The sequence below is a fragment of the Hyla sarda genome, chromosome 4, assembly GCF_029499605.1.
Source record: "Hyla sarda isolate aHylSar1 chromosome 4, aHylSar1.hap1, whole genome shotgun sequence".
NCBI classification, from domain to species: domain Eukaryota; kingdom Metazoa; phylum Chordata; class Amphibia; order Anura; family Hylidae; genus Hyla; species Hyla sarda.
Genome location: NC_079192.1, coordinates 48,366,669 through 48,388,909, shown reverse-complemented (window position 1 = coordinate 48,388,909; position 22,241 = coordinate 48,366,669). Strand labels below are relative to the sequence as shown.

General features: G+C 42.6%; 3 protein-coding genes across 5 annotated transcripts in view; 2 read left to right on the top strand and 1 right to left on the bottom strand.

Moving 5' to 3' along the window:
- LOC130367873 (CD209 antigen-like protein C) overlaps nt 1-2,991 on the bottom strand; it is a 38,770-nt gene extending 35,779 nt beyond the window's left edge. The window contains exon 1 of the mRNA XM_056570798.1: nt 2,979-2,991. The gene's annotated coding sequence lies outside the window, so the exon portion shown is untranslated. The remainder of the gene's footprint in view (nt 1-2,978) is intronic.
- On the top strand, nt 2,127-18,037 carry LOC130367872 (uncharacterized). Of its 2 annotated transcripts, XM_056570796.1 has the most exons (5): nt 2,127-2,234; nt 7,746-7,931; nt 10,766-10,858; nt 17,044-17,103; nt 17,315-18,037. In XM_056570796.1, the coding sequence occupies exons 1-5, from the start codon at nt 2,168-2,170 to the stop codon at nt 17,731-17,733; spliced, it is 825 nt and encodes a 274-aa protein (XP_056426771.1). In that variant the 5' UTR covers nt 2,127-2,167; the 3' UTR covers nt 17,734-18,037. The 2 variants fall into 2 exon arrangements, with proteins under 2 accessions (XP_056426771.1, XP_056426772.1); XM_056570797.1 differs by lacking the exon at nt 10,766-10,858.
- A 3,109-nt stretch (nt 18,038-21,146) lies between these two features.
- The window catches only part of LOC130367869 (lithostathine-1-alpha-like), a 135,725-nt gene continuing 134,630 nt past the window's right edge, over nt 21,147-22,241 (top strand). Inside the window, exon 1 of one of the 2 annotated variants that reach the window (XM_056570789.1) lies at nt 21,147-21,216. The gene's annotated coding sequence lies outside the window, so the exon portion shown is untranslated. The other variant, XM_056570788.1, reaches the window with a different exon arrangement.

The following is a 22,241-nucleotide window of genomic DNA, read 5'->3' as shown; positions in this document are numbered from 1 at the left end:
GGGTAGGGTGTAACTCGGTGTAAACAGCATTAATTCTGAAAGTGTGTAGCCACCCAATTCCTATTCATTTTCATCTGTTACATCTATGACTAAGACATGATGAGATGAGGTTCAACACTGATAAATGGAAGGTAATGCACATGGGGAGGAAAAATCCGGGCTGGGACTATGTGTTAAATGGGAGCACACTTGGGACGACTGACGTGGAAAAGGATTTAGGAGTCTTAGTTAAAGGGGTACTCCGGTGAAAACCTTTTTTCTTTTAAATCAACTGGTGCCAGAAAGTTAAACATATTTGTAAATTACTTCTATTAAAAAATCTTAATCTTTCCAGTACTTATTAGCTGCTGAATGCTACAGAGGAAATTCCTTTCTTTTTGGAACACTGATGACATCACGAGCACAGTGCTCTCTGCTGACATCTCTGACCATTTTAGCAACCGTGCATAGCAGATGTATGCTAAGGGCAGCATGGGGGCTCAGTGGTTAGCACTGCTGCCTTATTATTATTATTATTATAACATCAGCAGAGAGCACTGTGCTCGTGATGTCCTCAGAGAGCATTCCAAAAAGAAAAGAATTTCCTCTGTAGTATTTTTAATTGAAGTAATTTACAAATCTGTCTAACTTTCTTGCACCAGTTGATTAAAAAAAAAAAGTCAGTGTTGGTCCGTGTTTGTCAGTGTTGGTCCGTGTTTGCGGCCCATAGACTGGTTTGAGTGGCATTGGGGCCGCTCTGCCGGTGGGTCGTTCCCCCTGTGGGCACTGGTGCTGCGGCGGTGGTGGTCACCGCCCGGTGCTGCGCCATTTTATGCTAGGGACGTTAGGGACCCACTCTAAATAGGTGGCCTTGACGTGGCGAGTGGGCTTGTACTTTTTGATCAAAAATGTATACTAACAACCTGTTAGTTTTTGATATTATGCTGAGAAGCAATTAGATCATAATACAAGATTGTAGATGTGCGACCATGTCTGTTTTTTCTACCTGAATTCATAATTTACAAATCTGTTTAACTTTCCGGAGCCAGTTGATTTAAAAGAAAAAAGGTTTTCACCGGAGTACCCCTTTAACAGTAAATTTAGCTGTAGTGACCAGTGTCGGGCAGCTGCTGCCAAGGCTAATAAAATCATGGGGGGCATCAATAGGGGCATAGATGCCCACGACAAGGAAATAATTCTACTGCTGTACAAATCACTAGTCAGACCACACATAGAATACTGTGTACAGTACTGGGCACCAGTGTACAAGAAAGATGTAGTGGAGCTGGAGAGGGTTCAAAGACGGGCAACCAGGGAAATACCGGGAATGGGAGGACTACAGTACCCAGAAAGATTATCTGAATTAGGGTTATTTAGCTTAGAAAAAAGAAGGCTTAGGGGAGACCTAATAACTATGTATAAATATATCAGGGGACAGTACAGAGATCTCTCCATGATCTATTTATACCCAGGACTGTATCTATAACAAGGGGGCATCCTCTACATCTAGAGGAAAGAAGGTTTCTACACCAGCACAGACGGGGGTTCTTTACTCTAAGAGCAGTGAGACTGTGGAATTCTCTCCCTGAGGAGGTGGTCATGGGGAACTCTGTAAATGAGTTCAAAACGGGTCTGGATGCATTTTTGGAGAGTAATAACATCGCTGGTTATGTATACTAGATTTATAGGGACAGAACGTTGATCCAGGGATTTATTCTGATGCCATATTTGGAGTTGGGAAGGAATTTTTACCTCTAGTATGAGGGTTTTTGCCTTCCTCTGGATCAACTCAGTAGGGACTCATTAGGGTTATTGGTTAAACTTGATGGTCTTTTTTCAACCTTATGAACTATGTTACTATGTAATACGGAAAAGTGGTACCCAATGTTAACGCCTATGCTCGTGCTGCACATTCTGTTATTGTAGTGATATAATGTATTCTTGCTAGCGATCCCTCTTGGTTTCCTGAGAAGTAATGTCCTTGTCATACTAGGAGACACTTGGCTTTCCCTATCTCTTCCTGTTCACTGTATCAGAGACCCAAACATGATGAACAACTCCATAATCATACTAAGCATGTGTCACCACCCCGGCTGTATATTTATTTCTGCCTGGTCTTATTTCCTTTTACAATAAGCCTTCTCTGTGCCCACACTGCTCAGTTACATCGCCTGTCTCTTATAGAAACATGTACGGCAACGTGGATTATGTTCCCTCACCTCCTGAAGAAGCTTCACTGAAGAGAAGCCCGTCAGGTAATTAAGACAAAATGGCTACAAAAAGGCTTTACCTACAGCAGTGTTTCCAAACTGAAGACCTCCAGATGTTGCAAAACTACAACTCTTAGCATGCCCGGACAGCCATTGGCTGTCCGGGCATGCTAGGAGTTGTAGTTTTTCAACATCTGGAGGTCTACAGTTTGGAGATCACTGACCTATAGGACCAGTTTGAGGTGCACGGGTTAAAGAGGTTCTCTGGGGATTTATATTTTACAATACGCATAACCATATAATATAATCATATAGGGGAAGATTTATCAAAACTTGTCCAGAGGAAAAGTTGCTGAGTTGCCCATAGCAACCAATCAGATCGCTTCTTTCATTTTTCATAGGCCTTTTAAAAAATTAAAGAAGCGATCTGATTGGTTGCTATGGGCAACTGAGCAACTTTTCCTGAAAGAAAAATTCCTGAATGAGATCAGATGAAAGTTCTGGGTGTCCAAGCAGTCGGGGTCAGCGGTGTTCCCTTTTGTTACTGATAGATGACGCACCTCTGCAGTCATGGTTGTCCATTGTTAGGTCCGTCATGATGTTCGCTGTCAGTGCACCCATGAGATCAGTGACAGGAGCTGCCAGGATCAGTAAATACTCACAATCCTGGTAGGTCACCCATTCAGTACTATGATCAAACATGATCTTAAAGGGGTATTCCGTTATTATTATTTTGACTATGCTACAAGGGCTGTAAAGTTAGTGTAGTCCATAATATAGTGTCTATACCTGTTTTTCATGGGGGTCTCGCAATTCTTCTGTGATTTTTGCCTCTAAATTTATTTTTAACAGCTGACTGTTGTCTCAGGTTTTCCCAGGTTGCAGTGCGGCACAAGACATTACATTCCTCGTCAGGTGTTCATAGAGAGTCAATGGGTGGAGGGACTGCTGGGTGGGAGGGAGATCATTCTGCAAGAATTTGCAACAGCTGGAGGCTTCCTGGGCAGAAAACACTGGTCTATTGCATTGAAGGCAGCACAGGTGTTTTTCAATGGGTGGGGTGGCTTGTGTGTGGGAGGAAGAAAAATTACCTCACATTTACAAACAAGGAACTATGGGATTTGTAGTTTGAGAGAACAAACTCCAACAGGAAATAGCCAGTTCACAAAAAGATAGCCAAAGTGTTATGGTAATCTCACAACACAGCCATTTAGCCCAGTGCAGATAAGACAAGTGCAGATACTTCCTAAGCATGTCCATTACTGCCTGCCAGGTACGTAATAAAATGACTTTTAACACTGTAGAGGGGAAGGAGACCACTTGTAAGGCTGGGTTCAGACCGAGGAATCTACAGCTAAAATTATTATGGGTAAAGATTCTGAGGGTGACCAGACCCGACTGAATCAGTCCATGCTAGGACTGTGCTGACATCGCCGGTCTCAGCAATGGGCTAAGTGAATAATGATATCGCAATTTATTTTTCCTCAGTATGAACCTAGCCTTAAAGGGTTACTCCGCCCCTAGACATCTTATCCCCTATCCAAAGGATAGGGGATAAGATGTCAGATCGCCGGGGTCCCGCTGCTGGGGACCCCGGGGATCGCTGCTGCAGCACCCCGCTATCATTACTGCGCAGAGCGAGATCGCTCTGCCCGTAATGACGGGCAATACAGGGGCCGGAGCATCGTTACGTCACTGCTCCGCCCCTCGTGATGTCACGGCCGCCCCCGTGACGCCCCCTGCCATAGACTTGCATTAAGGGGACGGCTGTCATGTCATGACGTCAAGCTGCTCCGGCCCCTGTATCGCCCGTCATTATGCACAGAGCGAACTCGCTCTGTGCAGTAATGAAGGGGGGATGCCTCAGCGGTGATCCCCGGGGTCCCCAGCAGGGGGACCACTGCGATCTAACATCTTATCCCCTATCCTTTTGATAGGGGATAAGATGCCAGGGGCGGAGTACCCCTTTAAAGTTGTCCCAGGTTCTGACAGAATAACCGTCAGGACTACAAAGACAGCCTTAGACCTAACAAAGGCCACCAGGGCTTTCTTGGATGTTTGCCTATTGGGACGTACTTGTAATATTACCTTCACTGGTGCCTATACATATTTCTCTGTCTTCCAATTGGCCTGTCTGAATCTGCACACAATAAATGGTATACGTTCACATATACTCATTGAATGCTCATTGAAAATGAGAGAGTTAAAATAGCAGGCAGGAATGAGAGACGTGAAAAAAATAATATTAATAATAATAATGTGCAGAAAGAAAAGTAGAAAAAAATAGTTTTTGCACTCACCATAAAAATCCGCCTTTATTGGTACATCTTAAAATTCACTCAACATTCATTCAACCGGTATGGAAGGGAGAAAAAGCGCACAGCTGAAGCTGAGTGGAGTGACGGCAACAAGCCTTGTTTCACGGTCTTCCCGCTTCCTCTGGCCTCGGTTGTGCGGTTTTTCTCCCTTCCATGCCGGATGCCGGTGAATTTTAAGATGTACCAATAAAGGATGATTTTTATGGTGAGTGCAAAAACAATTTTTTTCTACTTTTCTACACATTTTGGACATTGTTTTTTCCTTAGTTTTATGCACCCTATGGCTCTCACCAAGAGTACTCCTGTCCCAATTTTGGCAGATCCTTACACAGTGCTCTGCTAGCAGTGGTGCCACCCCGTCTTTCCTCTATGCCTTTAAATAATAATAATAATCTTCTTAATAAAGTAATAAGTAAATAATATTAATAATAAAATAATGTGATATAAATTGCTCTTTTTCCACAAAGATTTTCCTTGCATTTTTAATAAGAAAACCTTTTAGTCATCTCAGGTTTGGTTCAGGCCATTATATATGTTATATGTTAGCATATCTTTTTCCTGGCATCCTGTATCCTGATGTGAACTTACGGGGGGGGGGGGGGGGGGGGTTTATCATTGTGGGTGTAAGTGAAACATTTTTCATACCTGGCAGACAGTAATGGACATGCTTAGGGATCTGCGCTTGTCTTGGGGCTAAATGGCTATGTTGTTAAGATTACCATAACACTGTGGCTAGCTTTTTGTGAACAAGTATTTCCTGTTTGAGTTTTTCTTTTTTGCTCACAAATCCCATAATACCATTTTCCTCCCTCCCACACTCCCTCAGCCACCCCCTCCCCATTCAAACATAAATGAGCTGCATCCATTCAAAAGACCTGTGGTTTTCAATCAGGGTGCCTACAGCTGTTGCATTAGTTGCAGATTGATCCCTCCACCATTTGAAGCAGACAGGCTCCCTGTCATCAGCTGACTAGTGAGTCAGGTCTCGGCCGCAATGCAACCTGGGAAAAATCTGAGACAACAGTCATTTTGTATGCTGTTAAAAATAAATATTGGGGTGAAAACCACAGAAGAATTGTGAGAAAACCGTCACACACAGGTACAGACACTATATTATGAACTACACTAACTTTACAGCCCCTGAAGCATAGTCAAATAAAACAAATCCTGGAATACCCCTTTAATGTTGTGGCTGGATCTCAGAGTACATTATAGGGCTGAAGACTGGTGAATCCATGCTGAGGGGCCAAAGAGGGAAGGAGTGGCCTGGTGTTGCTGTGCTGTGTGTGAAGGCCACTATATAGGAAACTCCCAGTGCCACATCAGGCCTGAGAGTGTGGGTGGGACAATGTGGCCTGCAGGTGTGACTGGGGACAATGGTGAAATAAAGATGGAGTTCCATGGGGGCCATTCATTCATCATGTAATGTGAATGGGGCCTACACATGACCAGCTGAGTTTTTCAATCTTTCTAGAAATAATAAAGTTTCCCTTCAATGAGGGCAAACAGTGCTTTATGGATAGTAACAACTTGAAACATCACTGGGAAGCAGCGGAACTTTGTAGACAACTGGAAAACCGCCATATGATGATGACAGGAAGAAATAAAACTATCTTGACCAAATTTATTAGAAAGTTACTTCAAAACAGGAACTTCTAAAGAAAGACTGATAAACAACAATCTCCGAGCTCTAGAAAATGTGAGTTGCAGGAGTCATGGGCTCATTTCCCATCCTTTAACCACCAGATGGCGACACAAGCTCTTCTCTTTTTTCACTGTCTACATATCCTTAATAAAATAAATCATAATATTAACTTTAAAGGGGTACTCCAGCCCTAATACATCTTATCCCCTATCCAAAGGATAGGGGATAAGATGTCTGATCGTGGGGGTCCGGCCACTGGAGACCCCCGCAATTTGTCATTCAGCACCCACCTTTGCGAGCTCTCCGCAGCGCTTGAGGCTCCAAGTGTGCAGCATGACAACCACTGGGCCGGAATATCATGGGTGCTGAATGACAGATTGCTGGGGTCTCCAGCAGCGGGACCCCCCCGATCCGACATCTTATCCCCTATCCTTTGGATAGGGGATAAGATGTATTAGGGCCGGAGTACCCCTTTAACAGTATTCAGTTCAAAGAGGTACCATAGAGGCAGAACATGTATGGAACACAAAAACTAAGCCCTTATGTTTCTAGGGGATGAGACCCAGCCAGGGCCCATTGTGATCTTTACCTTCAATGTACATCAATGATTGAATGCTCATATCCTTGGAGTATTCCAGTATTTTTTTTTTATTTGACTGTGCTACAGGTGCTGCAACGTTAGTGTGGTTCATGGTATAGTGTCTGTACCTGTGGTTGATGGTGATCTCACAATTCTTCTGTGATTTTTGCATAATTGTTTATTTTTAATAGCAATGCAAAATTACTCAGGTCTCAGGTTTTCCCAGGTTGCAGTGCGGTACGAGACATTACATCACTAGTCAGGTGTTCAAAGGGAGCCTGTCTATGCTTCAATAGGTGGAGTGACCGCTGGGTGTGAGGGAGATCATTCTTCAAGAATTGTAGTTTTGCAACAGCTGGAGGCACCCTGGTAAGGAAACACTGGTCTATTGCATGGAAAGGGTCACAGGTGTGTTTCAATGGGTGGGGTGGCTGATGTGTGGGAGGGAGAAAAATGACCTCACATTTACAAACAAGGAATCATGGGACTTGTAGTTGGAGGGAGTAAACTCCAACAGGAAATAGCCAGTTGACAAAAAGATAAGTTATGGTAATCTCACAACACAGCCATTTAGTCCTAAAACAAGGGCGGATCCTTCCGAAGCATGTCCATTACTGTCTGTCAGGTACATACTAAAATTACCTTATGGATGATAACCCCTTTAAAGTGTCCCTGCCATTATAAAAAAAAACTTTTGATGTGTTATAAAGACATATCAAACGTTTTTATCGCTCAGGGCCTGAGTGTTCAGATCCTGACCAAAGTAGGGAAAAGAGCAGACTTGGCACATTTTCTCCCAGGTCCGTGTCACATGACCAGGATGAACTCATAATGTATAGCTATGGTACTGTCCTGCTCACATAGACATAGAGAGAGAAGGGTATGCCATTTTGAAAAAGAATGTCAATATTTTTGGCCTAAATAATTCTGTCCCCTTTAACTCTTAAATGTCTCTCTTTTGTAAATGCTTAATGGCACCCACTTATCTGATTCAAATCTTTCCCTCTTTTCAGAACACAGCAGTATATATCTACAAGAAGAAAGTATATATGAGCCAGTGCGGAGCAGTGAGAAGCCAGACTCTGAGAACCTGTGGAGATTATCATCCCTTGGGAGCAGTGCGGAGGACACTACACTACGCTGGAACCAAGGCCCACCATTAAGAAACAATGCATGGATCCCTTCTTATCAAAGGCATTGTAAGAAATCCAGTAAAAGTGGGCACACTAGGGTACCATGACGGGTGTGAACTAGTGGCTCGCAGTCACAATTTGTGACTTGAAGAGCTCTGGCATTCTGTTATTATGCACGTGTAGCTTCCCAACCAAACATGCTAAAATCTAAGGACCATAGCACAATGTCTATTGATTATATTCACTCTCTACATACCTTATTTCACTAACAGGGTTAATAATACAATAGTACAGTATTTTTATATATTTCTAGAGTGATAAAATGGGTAATCACATATTATGGTTAATGTTAAAGGGGTACTCCACTGCCCCAGTGTTTGGAACATTGTGTGGGCTGCGGGGGTTTTGACATCATAGCCGCACTCCTCATGATGTCACACCACGCCCTCTCAATGTAAGTCTGTGGGAGGGGGCGTGGCAAATGTCACGCCCCCTCCCATAGACTTACATTGAGGGGTGTGGTGTGACATCACGAGGGGCATGGGCGTGACTTTACGACCCCCTTACCCGGTGTTTGGAACACAATGTTCCGAACGCTGGGGCAGTGGAGTACCCCTTTAAGTCATTTCCAAATATTGTTTAAAAATATACATCATTTCAGTAGATAAACGCTTAAGAATGATTAAAAACATTATTGTATTGCTCTTACTCCTGTTATTGAGCCACTGAGAGTTGCCTCCATGATGCACAGCTATTTCTCAATTTCCCAAAATCAGAGTGTGAGACCAGAGCAGGGCTGGTTTTCATTGGTACACACACAGGTACTTTCTTTCCCTTAGTTGTCTGGCCAGCACCGACTACTTACTGCTATGCCATGGCATTATGCTGGTGAAAGTTCACTGGGCTGGGGGATAACTTACACAGTACAATGCTATTGATGGAATGTGGCAGGAGAAGTCTTTACTGATGCACTGGCTTTGCAAGGTGCTATGTGAGCAGAAATGAAAGAAACATCAGCAGCACAGCAAGAAGTTTTAAGCACTGACCTGCTGCTGCTGAGATAAAAGGGAAGCTTTGATTTACCTTTTAGTGATAGTATTGAGTCACAAATCGCAGGTACACAGCTTAAGCTTGCTCTTGATTTTTTCTGCACATAGCGTTGCCAAGCGCCACTCCATTTCCTGTGTTTTTTTTTTTTCAAAACATTTTATTCATAGAAGCAAAGTGCATCAGATAGCATACAACTGTAGCAATGCTGCATAAGACATGTCATAAAATAGAATTACAATATTACAGATATGTAGAGACATGTAAGAGCACTTAACATCCGTCTTTTAACTTCTAGCCAGTAAGTTGCAGTATATCATTGATGCAAAGAACTGTTACCATAAAACATGACCCAACCTAATCTCTCACAACAATTCCTGTTTCCTCACGTGTCTACATCTCAGTCAGACCCTGCCAGGCTTTGGAAGTTGTCCTCCTATCAATCAGCTAAGTGACCAGGTGTTAAATCTGTACGTCCCGACCTGCAACCCCGATAATAGCTGGGATGCTAATACGCTAAATGGGCGGACACTTATGCGGGTAGTTCCAGATTTCCTAAGGAGCCCTTTAATCGTTCTATAGAGTACCATGCCGATGATTTAAAATGTGTTACAATCCTGAGCCTTTCACTTTCATCAGGTAAATGTTGTAAGTATCTACGCCATTTAGCAAAAAAGGATTTGGCATGTAGTTCCGAGTTTCTGATTGCTAGCCAGACCTTCTCTAGACAACATTTTCCTGTGTTATGTCCTGATCTAGGTGTTGCTAGAGACAGAATTATCCTAACAATAAGCTGTGAACAGCAGATTGCACAAAAGAGACACTGGGGGCCAAGACGTAGAGATTTAGAGCTAGAACAGTAATTTTTGGTAAATGTAGTGATTTACAAATATGATCACATAAGCTATCAAAGGGAGGGAAGTTGTTTAAAATTTGTAGTTACCATTTAATAATTATATCCATTATCCATGGTGCCTAGGTTGTGGGAAAATTCCCAATATTTCTAGTTAGTTTATGGTAGTTTAGAGCTGAAAACTTAATATTTCTGGTGGTTTAGGATGGTAAGAGTGTTAATGGTGTTGGTCTACAGCAGGAAAGTGAAACTATAATGTAATTTTATTCTGCATAAAAATGTTCAAAATAATTTATATATGTTAGAGCTCTGTTTTTCTAATGATCTCCCAACCTCTGCCTTAAACAACCATTAATTTAAAGCAGTGTTTACCAATAGGGTTCCGTGGTCATCAGGCTGCAAGGTAAACCCTGAGCTCTCTGCCCGGTGGCCAACCCTTAGGTTACATTCCCACATGATGATTTCGGAGTAGAAAACAGTCCAGTGTCACTACCCAAAATTCTGTTCCCAATGACTTTAGGGCTGGCCTCCCACTCTGCCCGCGGCTCAGAGAGACCTACAGTGTGAACCATTTTGGGCTTTATCTGGGCTTGAAAGTTGCAAAAGGGGCAATAAATTGAAAATAGCAATCCAGTGGGCTTTGGACAGAACGGCAATAAAGGAGCAATGAATGACAAGTAGACGCTTGTCAAATGTGTACTAAGGGGGGCAATGAAGGCATTAACCCCTGTTGCTACTTCTCTATCACTTTTCTGCAAGGAAAAAGGTGGTGGCAATCTTTTGTAAGCCAGTAGTGTCCATAAATAAAAAACAATGTAATTCATTGGTAGGTGTATCCCAAGGTAAGGATTTAGTCCATGGGTTGGGATCCCTGACTGAAATAATAAAATTCTGATAACTTGTAAGCACCACTAGGGGGAGCTCACTGGGGGTTTATACATCTTTCATTATAGCTTGACCATGGGGGGGCCACCTCTAAAACCATTGTCTCCTCCAACAGGTTGGCAGAAGCATCGACTCATGATCATCATTTTCAGCTTTGGCCTTCTTTTCTTCTTGACCATCTGCATCCTGGGATTTTACATGTCCCAGTGTAAGTAGAGACTGATAGTTAATATCCTTCTATAGGTATCATAATGTAAAAGTTCTGATGTGTGCACTTCTTAAAGGGAAATTTCTGTTCCACATGTATGGCTTCTAAAGCCAAAAATAACCCTTAATTCTAAATGACACATGGAATTGTAAAACACTTTACGGCTAAAGCCAATGTTTACCGATAATGTATGCTAAAATAACTACTCGGTGCATTACATGAGTAGTTGTAGCATTGATACTATCTCACAGCACATTTTGCGAAAGGTCTTAAGATTGTCACACTCTATATATATATAGATTTATATTTTTTCGAGTGGTTATCTTATTCTGAGAAGAGGAACTGCAAAAGGTTAAAGGGGTACTCCGGTGGAAAACTTTTTTTTTTTAAATGAACTAGTGCCAGAAAGTTAAACAGATTTGTAAATTAGAAAAAAGAAGGTACTCAGTCCTCAGCAAACTAACTCAAAATTAGGTAATATGATGGATGGATGGTTCAAAAATTTGGAAAAAAGTTTTCAAATCTAAATGTAATTTATTATATACATAAAATCAATACAGCAAATGTGTGAATAATATATATAAATCAGCCGCAGGGCCCTATGGCTGTGTATATTAGATATTATAAAATATACATATACCTGGAGAGAAAAATAAGTATATTATTTTGTAGACAAATTGTATTAAAGAATAATAACATAAGAATATGAAATTGACTAGGACCGGTCCTGCAAAATCAAATGAAAAAAAAATATACCGTATATACTCGAGTATAAGCCGAGTTTTTCAGCACGATTTTTCGTGCTGAAAACACCCCCCTCGGCTTATACTCGTGCGAACTCCCCCACCCGCAGTGGTCTTCAACCTGCGGACCTCCAGAGGTTTCAAAACTACAACTCCCAGCAAGCCCGGGCAGCCATCGGCTGTCCGGGCTTGCTGGGAGTTGTAGTTTTGAAACCTCCGGAGGTCCGCAGGTTGAAGACCACTGCGGCCTTCGACATCATCCAGCCCCCTCTCACCCCCCTTTAGTTCTGTACAGTACTCACCTCCGCTCGGTGCTGGTCCGGTGCTGCAGGACTGTCCGGAGAGGAGGTGGTCCGGTGGGATAGTGGTTCCGGGCTGCTATCTTCACCGGGGAGGCCTCTTCTAAGCGCTTCGGGCCCGGCCTCAGAATAGTCACGTTGCCTTGACAACGACGCAGAGGTGCGTTCATTGCCAACGTACTTCTGCGTCATTGTCAAGGCAACGCCTCTATTCCGGGCCGGAAGCGCGGAGAAGAGGCACCCCCAGTGAAGATAGCAGCCCGGAACCACTATCCCACCGGACCACCTCCTCTCCGGACAGTCCTGCAGCACCGGACCAGCGCCGAGCGGAGGTGAGTACTGTACAGAACTAAAGGGGGTGAGAGGGGGCTGGATGATGTCGAAGGCCGCAGTGGTCTTCAACCTGCGGACCTCCGGAGGTTTCAAAACTACAACTCCCAGCAAGCCCGGACAGCCGATGGCTGCCCGGGCTTGCTGGGAGTTGTAGTTTTTAAACCTCTGGAGGTCCGCAGGTTGAAGACCACTGAGGGCGGATGATGAGAAGAGGATGATGAAGGGGGGGGTGTGGGATGATGACAAGAGGATGATGAAGGGGGGGGGTGGGATGATGAAGGGGGGTGTGTGGGATGATTACAAGGGGATGATGAAGGGGGGATATGTGGGATGATGAAAAGGGGATGATGAAGGGGGGATGTGTGGGATGATGACAAGGGGATGATGAAGGGGGGATGTGTGGGATGATGACAAGGGGATGATGACAGGTGATGATGATGAGGGTCTGGATGATGACAGGCGGTGATGATGATGAGGATGTTAATGACGGGTCTGGATGATGACGGGGGTCTGGATGATGACAGGGGGGGATGATGTATTTCCCACCCTAGGCTTATACTCGAGTCAATGACTTTTCCTGGGATTTTGGGTTGAAATTAGGGGTCTCGGCTTATACTCGGGTCGGCTTATACTCGAGTATATACGGTAGCACAAAACCTGCAGGTAAAAAATGTAAAACAAGTCCTATTATCAGTAACAGTTCCCAAATGTTTCATGAAGTTGTTGCCAATCCTGTAGATGAATAAACTGTAAGAAAAAAGTCCCAGTAAAAAAAATGGTAAGAATAATGGTAAGAATAAATCTTGTATAATGAATGGCAGCAAGCCAAGTTCCATATGAGGAGCATCAGAAATAGGGTTAACACATCAAGTTATCCCATTAGAAGCCTTACAGTCCGGCTGTTGGCGTTTGCCGGTAAGCGATTCCTGAAAATGAAAGTCACAGGCACTAAGTGCCACTCACCCACTCCACACAAATCCCGAGGGTCCCGGGGATATTATCTCCTTGCTCCAGCTGGAAGCGGCGAAAGCACTGGCAAGTGTGATCGCTCGTTACCGCGAGCTATCGGCGTGTGACGTGGATTGTGGGCGGTCACATGACACAAATTTTAGTCGGCTGATGAGATGGATTATTTTACTTGCACAGACTCCGTAGAGTGGCTTTGAGTTGAGATGGTGTAAATGCCATACTGTCTTCACACAGGTAAAGGAATTGCTGGAATTTAACCAGTTCAGGGCAGCAGATCCTGATAGTCCGGAATATCCAATTATCTGGCAACTTGGATTTGGATCTGAGTCCGGTGATGTGAGATTATGTCCAATGTCACCACCACCAAAAAAACAAGAGGCCATACAAAAGAAGTATGTATAAAGAGAAACAAATTTTATTGGGATATCACAAAGACCTAAAAACATTTGTTAAAAAACATGTAAGGAATGGGTACTACCGATACTGCAGACAGAAGAAACCAAGATGAGGGTGCTACAGTGTAAAAATGTCTGGATACAAATACTTAATATAAAGGGTGGTGATCACAGAATATGGACCACTTCACCAGCAGGAAATTAACTACAGGTGATAACTCAAATAGTTTCACAACATGTGTAGGTGTCGTAGTGCAGTTGTGCAATAATAATGCAAACATATGACTGGATACAGTAATAGTGTAAACTGTTAACTGGATATCACAATACTATAAGCAAATAGCTAGATATAGCAAAAATAATGTCACTGCTATAAGGTGCAAGACAACAAATGGCAGAATAAATACATCACGTTATAAGCAATAAGCTTGACCCATGCATCTGACAGGCACTGCTCACCTCCTACCCCAATCGCGTTTTCGCTATACTGGCTTCCTCAGGGGGTCAGTGGTCTCAGTGGTCAATAGCAACTCTGCTATTGACCACTGAGGAAGGGGTTTTGAAGGGCTTATGTTCAGCTATACACCTCGAAACGCATTTGACCTATTCAGACCGATGCACATGCGGTTTTAACCCGGGAGAGACGATTTATTTTATTTTACTTTACTTATTATTATTATTATTTTTTCTTCACATTATTTTAAACTCTGGGAAACCTTCTTAACACATTGGACATAATCTCACATCACCGGAATAAGATCCAAATCCAAGTTGCCATTAGATTTTCCGGACTATCAGGATCTGCTGCCCTGAACTGGTTAAATTCCATCAATTCCTTTACCTGTGTGAAGACAGTAGGGCGTTTACACCATCTCAACTCAAACCACTCTACGGAGTCTGTGCAAGTAAAAGAATCCATCTCATCAGCCGACTAAAATGTGTGTCATGTGACCGCCCACAATCCACGTCACACGCCGGGAGCCTCAGGCTTTGCGTGAAGTGGGTGAGTGGCACTTAGTGCCTGTGACTTTCATTTTCAGGAATCGCTTACTGGCAAACGCCGACAGCCGGACTGTAAGGCTTCTAATGTGATAACTTGATGTGTTAACCCTATTTCTGATGCTCCTCATATGGAACTTGGCTTGCTGCCATTCATTATACAAGATTTATTCTTACCATTATTCTTACCATTTTTTTTCTGGGACTTTTTTGTTACAGTTTATTCATCTACAGGATTGGCAACAACTTCATGAAACATTTGGGAACTGTTATTTTGTGATAATAGGACTTGTTTTACAATTTTTGCAGGACCGGTCCTAGTCAATTTCACATTCTTATGTTGTTATTCTTTAATACAATTTGTCTACAATATTATATACTTATTTTTCTCTCCAGGTTTATATATATATATATATATATATATATATATATATATATATATATATATATATATATATATATCTATATATATATATATATATATATATATATATATAAGAAAAAGTCTTGTCCACAGCACCAAAATTCATGAAGAAAATTTGTGTTTTATTCCATAAAAGGTGTCAATACAACAGCGACATTTCAGTCAGCTCAACCTGACCTTTCTCAAGATGCTTGAGAAAGGTCAGGTTGAGCTGACTGAAACGTCGCTGTTGTATTGACACCTTTTATGGAATAAAACACACATTTTTTTCATGAATTTTGGTGCTGTGGACAAGACTTTTTCTTCTGTTTGAAAGATGATCCCCTAACCAAGGATCCAGGAGCTGCGTGCACCTCCCTACGATATTTTTTTTCCATTGGTTGTGCTGTTCTTTTTTCTACTACTATATATATATATATATATATATATATATATATATATATATATATATATATATATATATCTATTGTAATATCTAATATAAACAGCCGTAGGGCCCTGTGGCTGGTTTATATATATTATTAACACATATGCTGTATTGATTTTATGCATATAATAATTTACGTTTAGATTTGAAAACTTTTTGAACCATCCATGGATCATATTACCTAATTTTTGGTTAGTTTGCTGAGGACTGAGTACCTTCTTTTTTCTAATTAAATTTTTCTTGTTCTCTTTGGTGAGAGAATTTCTCTGTTAACCTCACAATCTGTTTTGCTGTGAGCTGCGCATATCACTTTTTCTTCTAGATTTGTAAATTACTTCTATTTAAAAGTGTCTATCCTTTCAGTACTTATTAGCAGCTGCAGAGTACTTATATGCTGCAGAGGAAATTATTTTCCTTTTGAATTTATTTTTTGTCTTGTCCACAGTGCTCTCTGCTGACACCTTTGTCCGTGTCAGGAACTGTCCAGAGCAGCATAGGTTTGCTATGGGGATTTTCTCCTGCTCTGGACAGTTCCTGATACGGGCATCAAGTGTCAGCAGAGAGCACTGTAAACAAGACAAAAAAAGAAATTCAAAAAGAAAAAATATTCCTCTGTAGTATACAGCTGCTAATAAGTAACTTTCTGGCACCAGTTGATTTAAAAAAAAAATTTTCCCCACCAGAATACCCCTTTAAATAGAATCTTCCTCAGATACATGAAATTATTCCCTATTCCCCAATCTGAGGCCATTTGCCCCATGCTTCATTTTACCACAGAATAATTCAGCCATGTATCTACCATCTTGGTGGCAGAAATAATTTTCGTAGTTCATTTCCGGTGATACAGGTAATATAGGGAGCGGTGGTCAGATTACTTCTAGTTAAGTACATACTGCCTGGAGCAGAGATGTTGGAGGGACACAAATGCTGGTCTAAGACAGTAGAGTGCATAGGAGAGAGGGCCCCATAGCATAGGTTGAAATGGGCCTCTTATTCTGGCCTCTGATTTTACCTCACAGGACAGAAAGGTCTAGTTTTTATTTTCCAATGCTTTCTATGACCCATTGGTCAATGCCCCCTCCATTATTTATTGATAATGCAGATAACTGGAGAGAAGAGTTCTGCACAGGAATCGGACCAACTGGGGCTGGGTCACTTTCCTCCAAGGGTGCCATAGCAGTTGCATGGTCTGTCACTATGGTACTTACTGTATGTCCTTTTCTAAGACACAGGAGAGGTCAGGGCCTGTGCAGCAGCATGCATGTCACATGTCCCTTATGGGCGGATATTACTGGTTGGTATACTTTTACACCACCGGCAGGAAACAGGAAACTGAATGGGGGAGATTCAGTGACACAAGCAGAATAAAAAGAGACATAAAGTTCTCTATTGTTTCCATGTAACTATCTCGGCACATTGGCATAACCACCAAGAGACAGCAGTGACACCAGACACCATAAATTCACATACAAATTCACACGGAAACAATGACCTTTACTGAAAATTCCCTTTAAGAATCTCTAGATTAAAATATTTTTCTTGTAGTATTGTGTGTTGTATTTTTTTCTCATTTCAAAGATAATTTAACATTTGCAGATTATGCTATGGAAACAGAATTAAAGACAGTAAAAGAGCAGCACAGATATATTACAATGGGTAAGTATTATATCTACACACGGGGTGTAGCTATAGGGGGTGTGGGGGTAGTAATTGTACCTGGGCCCTGGTGTCTGAGGACACTCCTGTGACATATAAGAAGATTCCATATAATACGGCATATTAGTAATGGGGTTACTGGTTACACCTCTGATAAGCTACAATGCTATAAGTCATTTCATGAAACACAGTCTTATTTTTCTCTCCTCAGGTTCTTTTCTCCTATACAATGAGGACCATAAGAAGTGTGCGGAGGTGCGCTCGTCTTCCTCTAGCAGAAGTGTTTTTGAGCTCACTGCATCTGTTTGTTCTTCAGTTTCCTACTCTCAGCGTTTCCAATGGCTCCCAGGAGGCAGGCTCATGAGCTCAGGGGAGGGGCTATGTGTTGGGGTGGAGGGAAGGCCTCAATCTCTGCAGCCACTAAAGCTTTATCCATGTGACACAGACAAGACCTTGAGCTGGCAGTGCAGCAATGAAACTTTGTTGGGAGTTAAAGGGGAAAAGGTTTTCTTTAACTATGGGAATAATTCCAAATATTTGGTTATACTTTACTGGGGCACTGGGGTCTGGAGCCGCTGGAGAGCTCGAACCCTTGATGGGAAGATACTAGATGGAGGGGCTTGTGCTTAAAGGGGTACTCCGGTGCTCGAGTGCTCTGAACATTTTGTTCAGAACGCTCGGAACCGGAGGCCGTGATCGTGACATCATGGCCATACCCCCTCGTGATGCCACGCCCCCTCCATTCTGCCTACACGCCCCCTCCAATAGGCATGAATTGAAGGTGTGTGTGTGACATCATGAGGGCTGTGGCATGATGTCATGGCCACTGTAGCAGGAACCCGGCATGTTTAGAATGCTGGGTCCTGCACCAGCAGCGGGACCCCGCGATCCGACATATTACCCTCTATCCTTTGGACAGGGGATAAAATGTCTAGCAGAGGAGTACCCCTTTAAGGGTTAAAATTTCTTAATTATGGAGTAAAACTATAAAATAATAAATTGTGTAATAAATTGGTACAGATTCACACCCCTTTGTGAATCATTGGTCTTGTTGTCAACACAGTGAGCACAAATCATGCTGGGGAGGTGGGAAATTAAAATCTTAGCAAATACTTTGATTAAATGTGTTTTTTTACTATACAATTTTTTTTAATTGTTGGTTTAGGTAGAAAGTGAAATTTTACTGCAATCCTGTTACTGGAGAATATTGCATTGTGTACTATAGTCACATAGGAGGGATCCCCTTTATTGAGCAATAACAGAGACCTGCTAAATAGCACCAGCTCCTGTTCTGGGGGACTCGGCCTGCTCATGTACTGTGCAGACTGCTATTCCACCATAAAGAGTTTGTCATAGCTTATTCGAAAAATATCTTCTCACTTTAAAGGCTGAAACCACAACATCCGGCTTCATTTTAAATAGGTGATATCTTCATGACTGTCTCAGTGGTGCATGAGAATTCAAAATGCTCAAGTTGTTATTGTAAATTAATAAGATTATAATTGCAAAACATTGTTTGAAAGTGGAGTTTCCTTTTAGTTTCAGCAGTAACATGTATAGATACAATCATATATCACTGCACACAATTGTTAATAGAAAATATTTTTTAATGTTATTTCATGCTCACCAATTCTTTGACTGGTATTCTATTCAAGAATTCAGCCTTAGCCTATGTTCACACTGTGGAATTTCTGCGACAGAAACATCTGCACACAGTTCCCTTAAAGGGGTTCTCCGGTGCTTAGACATCTTATCCCCTATCCAAAGGATAGGGGATAAGATGCCTGATCGCGGGAGTCCCGCAGCTGTGGACGCCCGTGATCATGCACGCGGCACCCAGTTGGTAATCAGTCCCCGGAGCGTGTTCGCTCCGGGTCTGATTATGCTCGACCGCAGGGCCGGCGGCGTGTGGCGTTACGCCTCCGCCCCAGTGTGACGTCACGCTCCACCCCTCAATGCAAGCCGACGGGAGGGGGCTTACATTGAGGGGCGGAGCGTGATGTCACACGCCTGCGATCGAGCATAATCAGACCCGGAGCGAACACGCTGCGGGGACTGATTACTAACGAGGTGCCGCGTGCATGATCACGGGCGTCCCCAGCTGCGAGACTCCTGCGATCAGGCATCTTATCCCCTATCCTTTGGATAGGGGATAAGATGTCTAAGCACCGGAGAACCCCTTTAATAGCTTTGTTACCTGAAATAATACAGTAAGTCTCTGAAAACACTGGAAGCACTTAAAGTGTTGGTTTTGCAATAAATACACAGTCCTTTAAGTTTGACTGTTTTGAGAGAGATCTTTACAACTTGGCTCACTGTGGTGCATGTGTAGAAGACTTTACTCATGGTTAGTGGTATTATGATTAACTATTGCTGGGCGTGAAATGAAAAAGTTGTACTGATTCCAAGACCAGAAGCCCACAGGGTCCAGTGGTTGCAAAAAAGCCCTTGTACAGCTTTTATCTCTTCTGATTTCAAATGATTCTCCATCTAGTAGTAGGAAGATATATGTGGGAACACATACCTCTTAAATGTGGACTGGAGACAGTTCTTGGGTAGTATGTCTCCTCAACTCCACACAGGGCTATTGTTAACAATGACTGAATTCTCAGGAAGAGCCAAGGCTAGCTAACTCTTGTACAGCAGACTTTCTGGCATGGACAAACTTACAGGAGCTGCTATTCTGGCCTGAGCCAAGGTTGCACTCACTTGACTAGACTTCCTTCTTCTCTGGTCTAGCCAGGACTAACTGGTTAAGACTGGTTCCAGCCCTTTGGTGAGAGATGGTTGGACTTGTGGACTCCTTCCTAAGAACTTTCTAGAGATGTTTAAGCAGAAGCCTGTGTGAGGAGAGATCATGCGACCCAATTCTCTAACACTTTTACACTATCCACTAGGGGTGGCAGTACAGAAAATGTAACCATTGCATGATATGATACCTCAGTATATACACATGTGAAGCAGTGTAAAAGCAATACAGTACATGCAATACCTAAACAGTATTTAATTGACAGGATACAAACAACAGCTGCACTACAACCTGTATACTCCAGCAGCTTGTTGACAGGTACTGGGACACTGCATTGTTCAGCCTCCACCTGAAATCTACATCTGAGAAAGCTGTGGAGCCTTTTCTTTATACCATATAGCCTTCCCCTACAGCAACAGAGTGCAACAAGATTCAATTACTATCCTAATTTCAAGCCATCAATATTCTTATCTCAGAAAAACCTCTTGCATTGGGAGGGAGGTTTAAAAAAGATTCTGTGCTTTTCTATTTTCATTGGGAATGGTGAAGGCGAAGGAGTAGTAATTGGTTGTGCTATGGTGAGTCACATGACTAGTTCCTTCTGGGAAAAGGGGAAAGAATGGGACTTTAAAGGAAAATGGATCTTTAAGGGGATGATTTTAATGTGATAATGATGGCGATGTATTTGGTAAAGCCCAAAAATGTTTTGCTGATGGCATAAAACGTTGGGACCATGTTGGAAAATACCGTAGCAAGAAAGTGACTATGTAGAAAAGTCATATAATGTGTTTTCTATGCGATTTGCTTTTAAAAAATAGAGTCTAAAACAGTGTGGAAACTTTTTGACACCCCCCCCCCTCCCCGGTTCATCAGATAAGACTTCCTCTTAACTCTATACCTGCTGGGTAAACATGCCTGTGTCTTATCTGTGGCACCACTATACTGTAGGTGTTCCAATACTCTGCCTGCCAGTCATAAATATATAGCGCATTACATAAGATAATAACAAGATGTCTTTTTCTGTTAAAAAAAACTACAACCAGTGATAGTAGAGAAAGTAATTAGAATAGTTTTCACATTATAAATGTAATGCATATATTCAGTTTTGGAAATATTTTGTATTTTCCCAATAAACACGTTATAAATGAAGCAATGTTGCATGCAGTCTTCAATAAAAAGCATTCTACCGTTGTGTATGCAGCTCCTAAGTAAAGCTATGGGTTCTGCAGTTGTGACAAGGCAAGCGATGTCCCGCTCAGCCAATCACCAGCTGCAGCAATGTTTCGCCTCAGCCGGTGATTGACTGAGGGGGCCATCACTTGAACACATCCAGGAAGGTGGGGGCTGGAGAACGCCGAAGACGGGTAAGGAATCATACCCAAGAACAAGGGCTCTTGTTCCCACCATCTAATTAAACTGTTTACAACCACAGGACTGTTCGTTTCACTGGACTCGAAGCCCTAGTACCTAGGGAAGGCAAATTTTGCCCTAGGCCCAAAAGTAAGTGTGCTTTTCTGCCTGTATCCTGTGAAATGTGTTACAAGAGTGTAAATCGCCTGTCGGATGGGGAGGTACGAAGTGTCTGAGGAGCTGAGCCTGCCTTATATGAGTGCTGGCTGCTATCTGCAGCTGACACCTGCTGTATGCCTGAAATTAAAGATCCAACTGATGACAATCATTTAACTCCCTAGATGTCGTGGTCAATCTAAAAAGTTATTTGACAGGTGCTAGTCCTGGCTTGCTACACAATCCCAGGGTGATGGTTATCATGGCAGCCTGAGTCTTATCAATGCCTCAATGCCTACTACATCAGATCTGCTTGTACAGTCTGTAGCTGCTTGTACAATCTGCAGCTGACACCCACTGTCTACGTCTGACATCAAAGATTAATTGTATCATTACACTCAGTTGACTCTTCTCGCTAGCCTACAAACAGAAGTGGAGAAAAGGGAAAGTATTGTTTACTATTTGGATCAAAGGGTTATGCCAGGACCCAAAAAGATATTACTTTTTTTCCTCGCTGGTGCCTCACTTTTGTTGGTTTGTTGACTTTTTCCCCACTTGAAGGAGGCGCAAATTCATGAGGCCATTGTGGGCATAATTTAGCTTGGATGCTTTAGTTGCAACACAGCGCCTGCCACACCACCTTTAAATAAAGAGAGAGCTATAGAGCTATGACAGCAAACAAGAGGAAGTGTATGTATTTTGGATAGTGACTATGGCATCTAAGGAGTTATTTTACGGTTCTGCTTTTGTCCAGAAGCTACCACAGCACCCAGGTGCTGATCGGTTGTCATGCCAGCTTGAGGTTTGCAGCTGCTGTTTTAGATGTAAAGCCTTTGGCAGGCTGAACTAGCAGAGCACCGATCCACCCGTACAGAGTTATTTG

Coding starts and splice junctions, on each gene's coding strand:
- LOC130367872 (XM_056570796.1), top strand. CDS start 2,168: ATGTACGGCAACGTGGATTATGTTCCCTCACCTCCTGAAGAAGCTTCA. Junction 2,235..7,745: donor ACTGAAGAGAAGCCCGTCAG/GTAATTAAGACA, acceptor CCCTCTTTTCAG/AACACAGCAGTATATATCTA. Junction 17,104..17,314: donor GCACAGATATATTACAATGG/GTAAGTATTATA, acceptor TTCTCTCCTCAG/GTTCTTTTCTCCTATACAAT.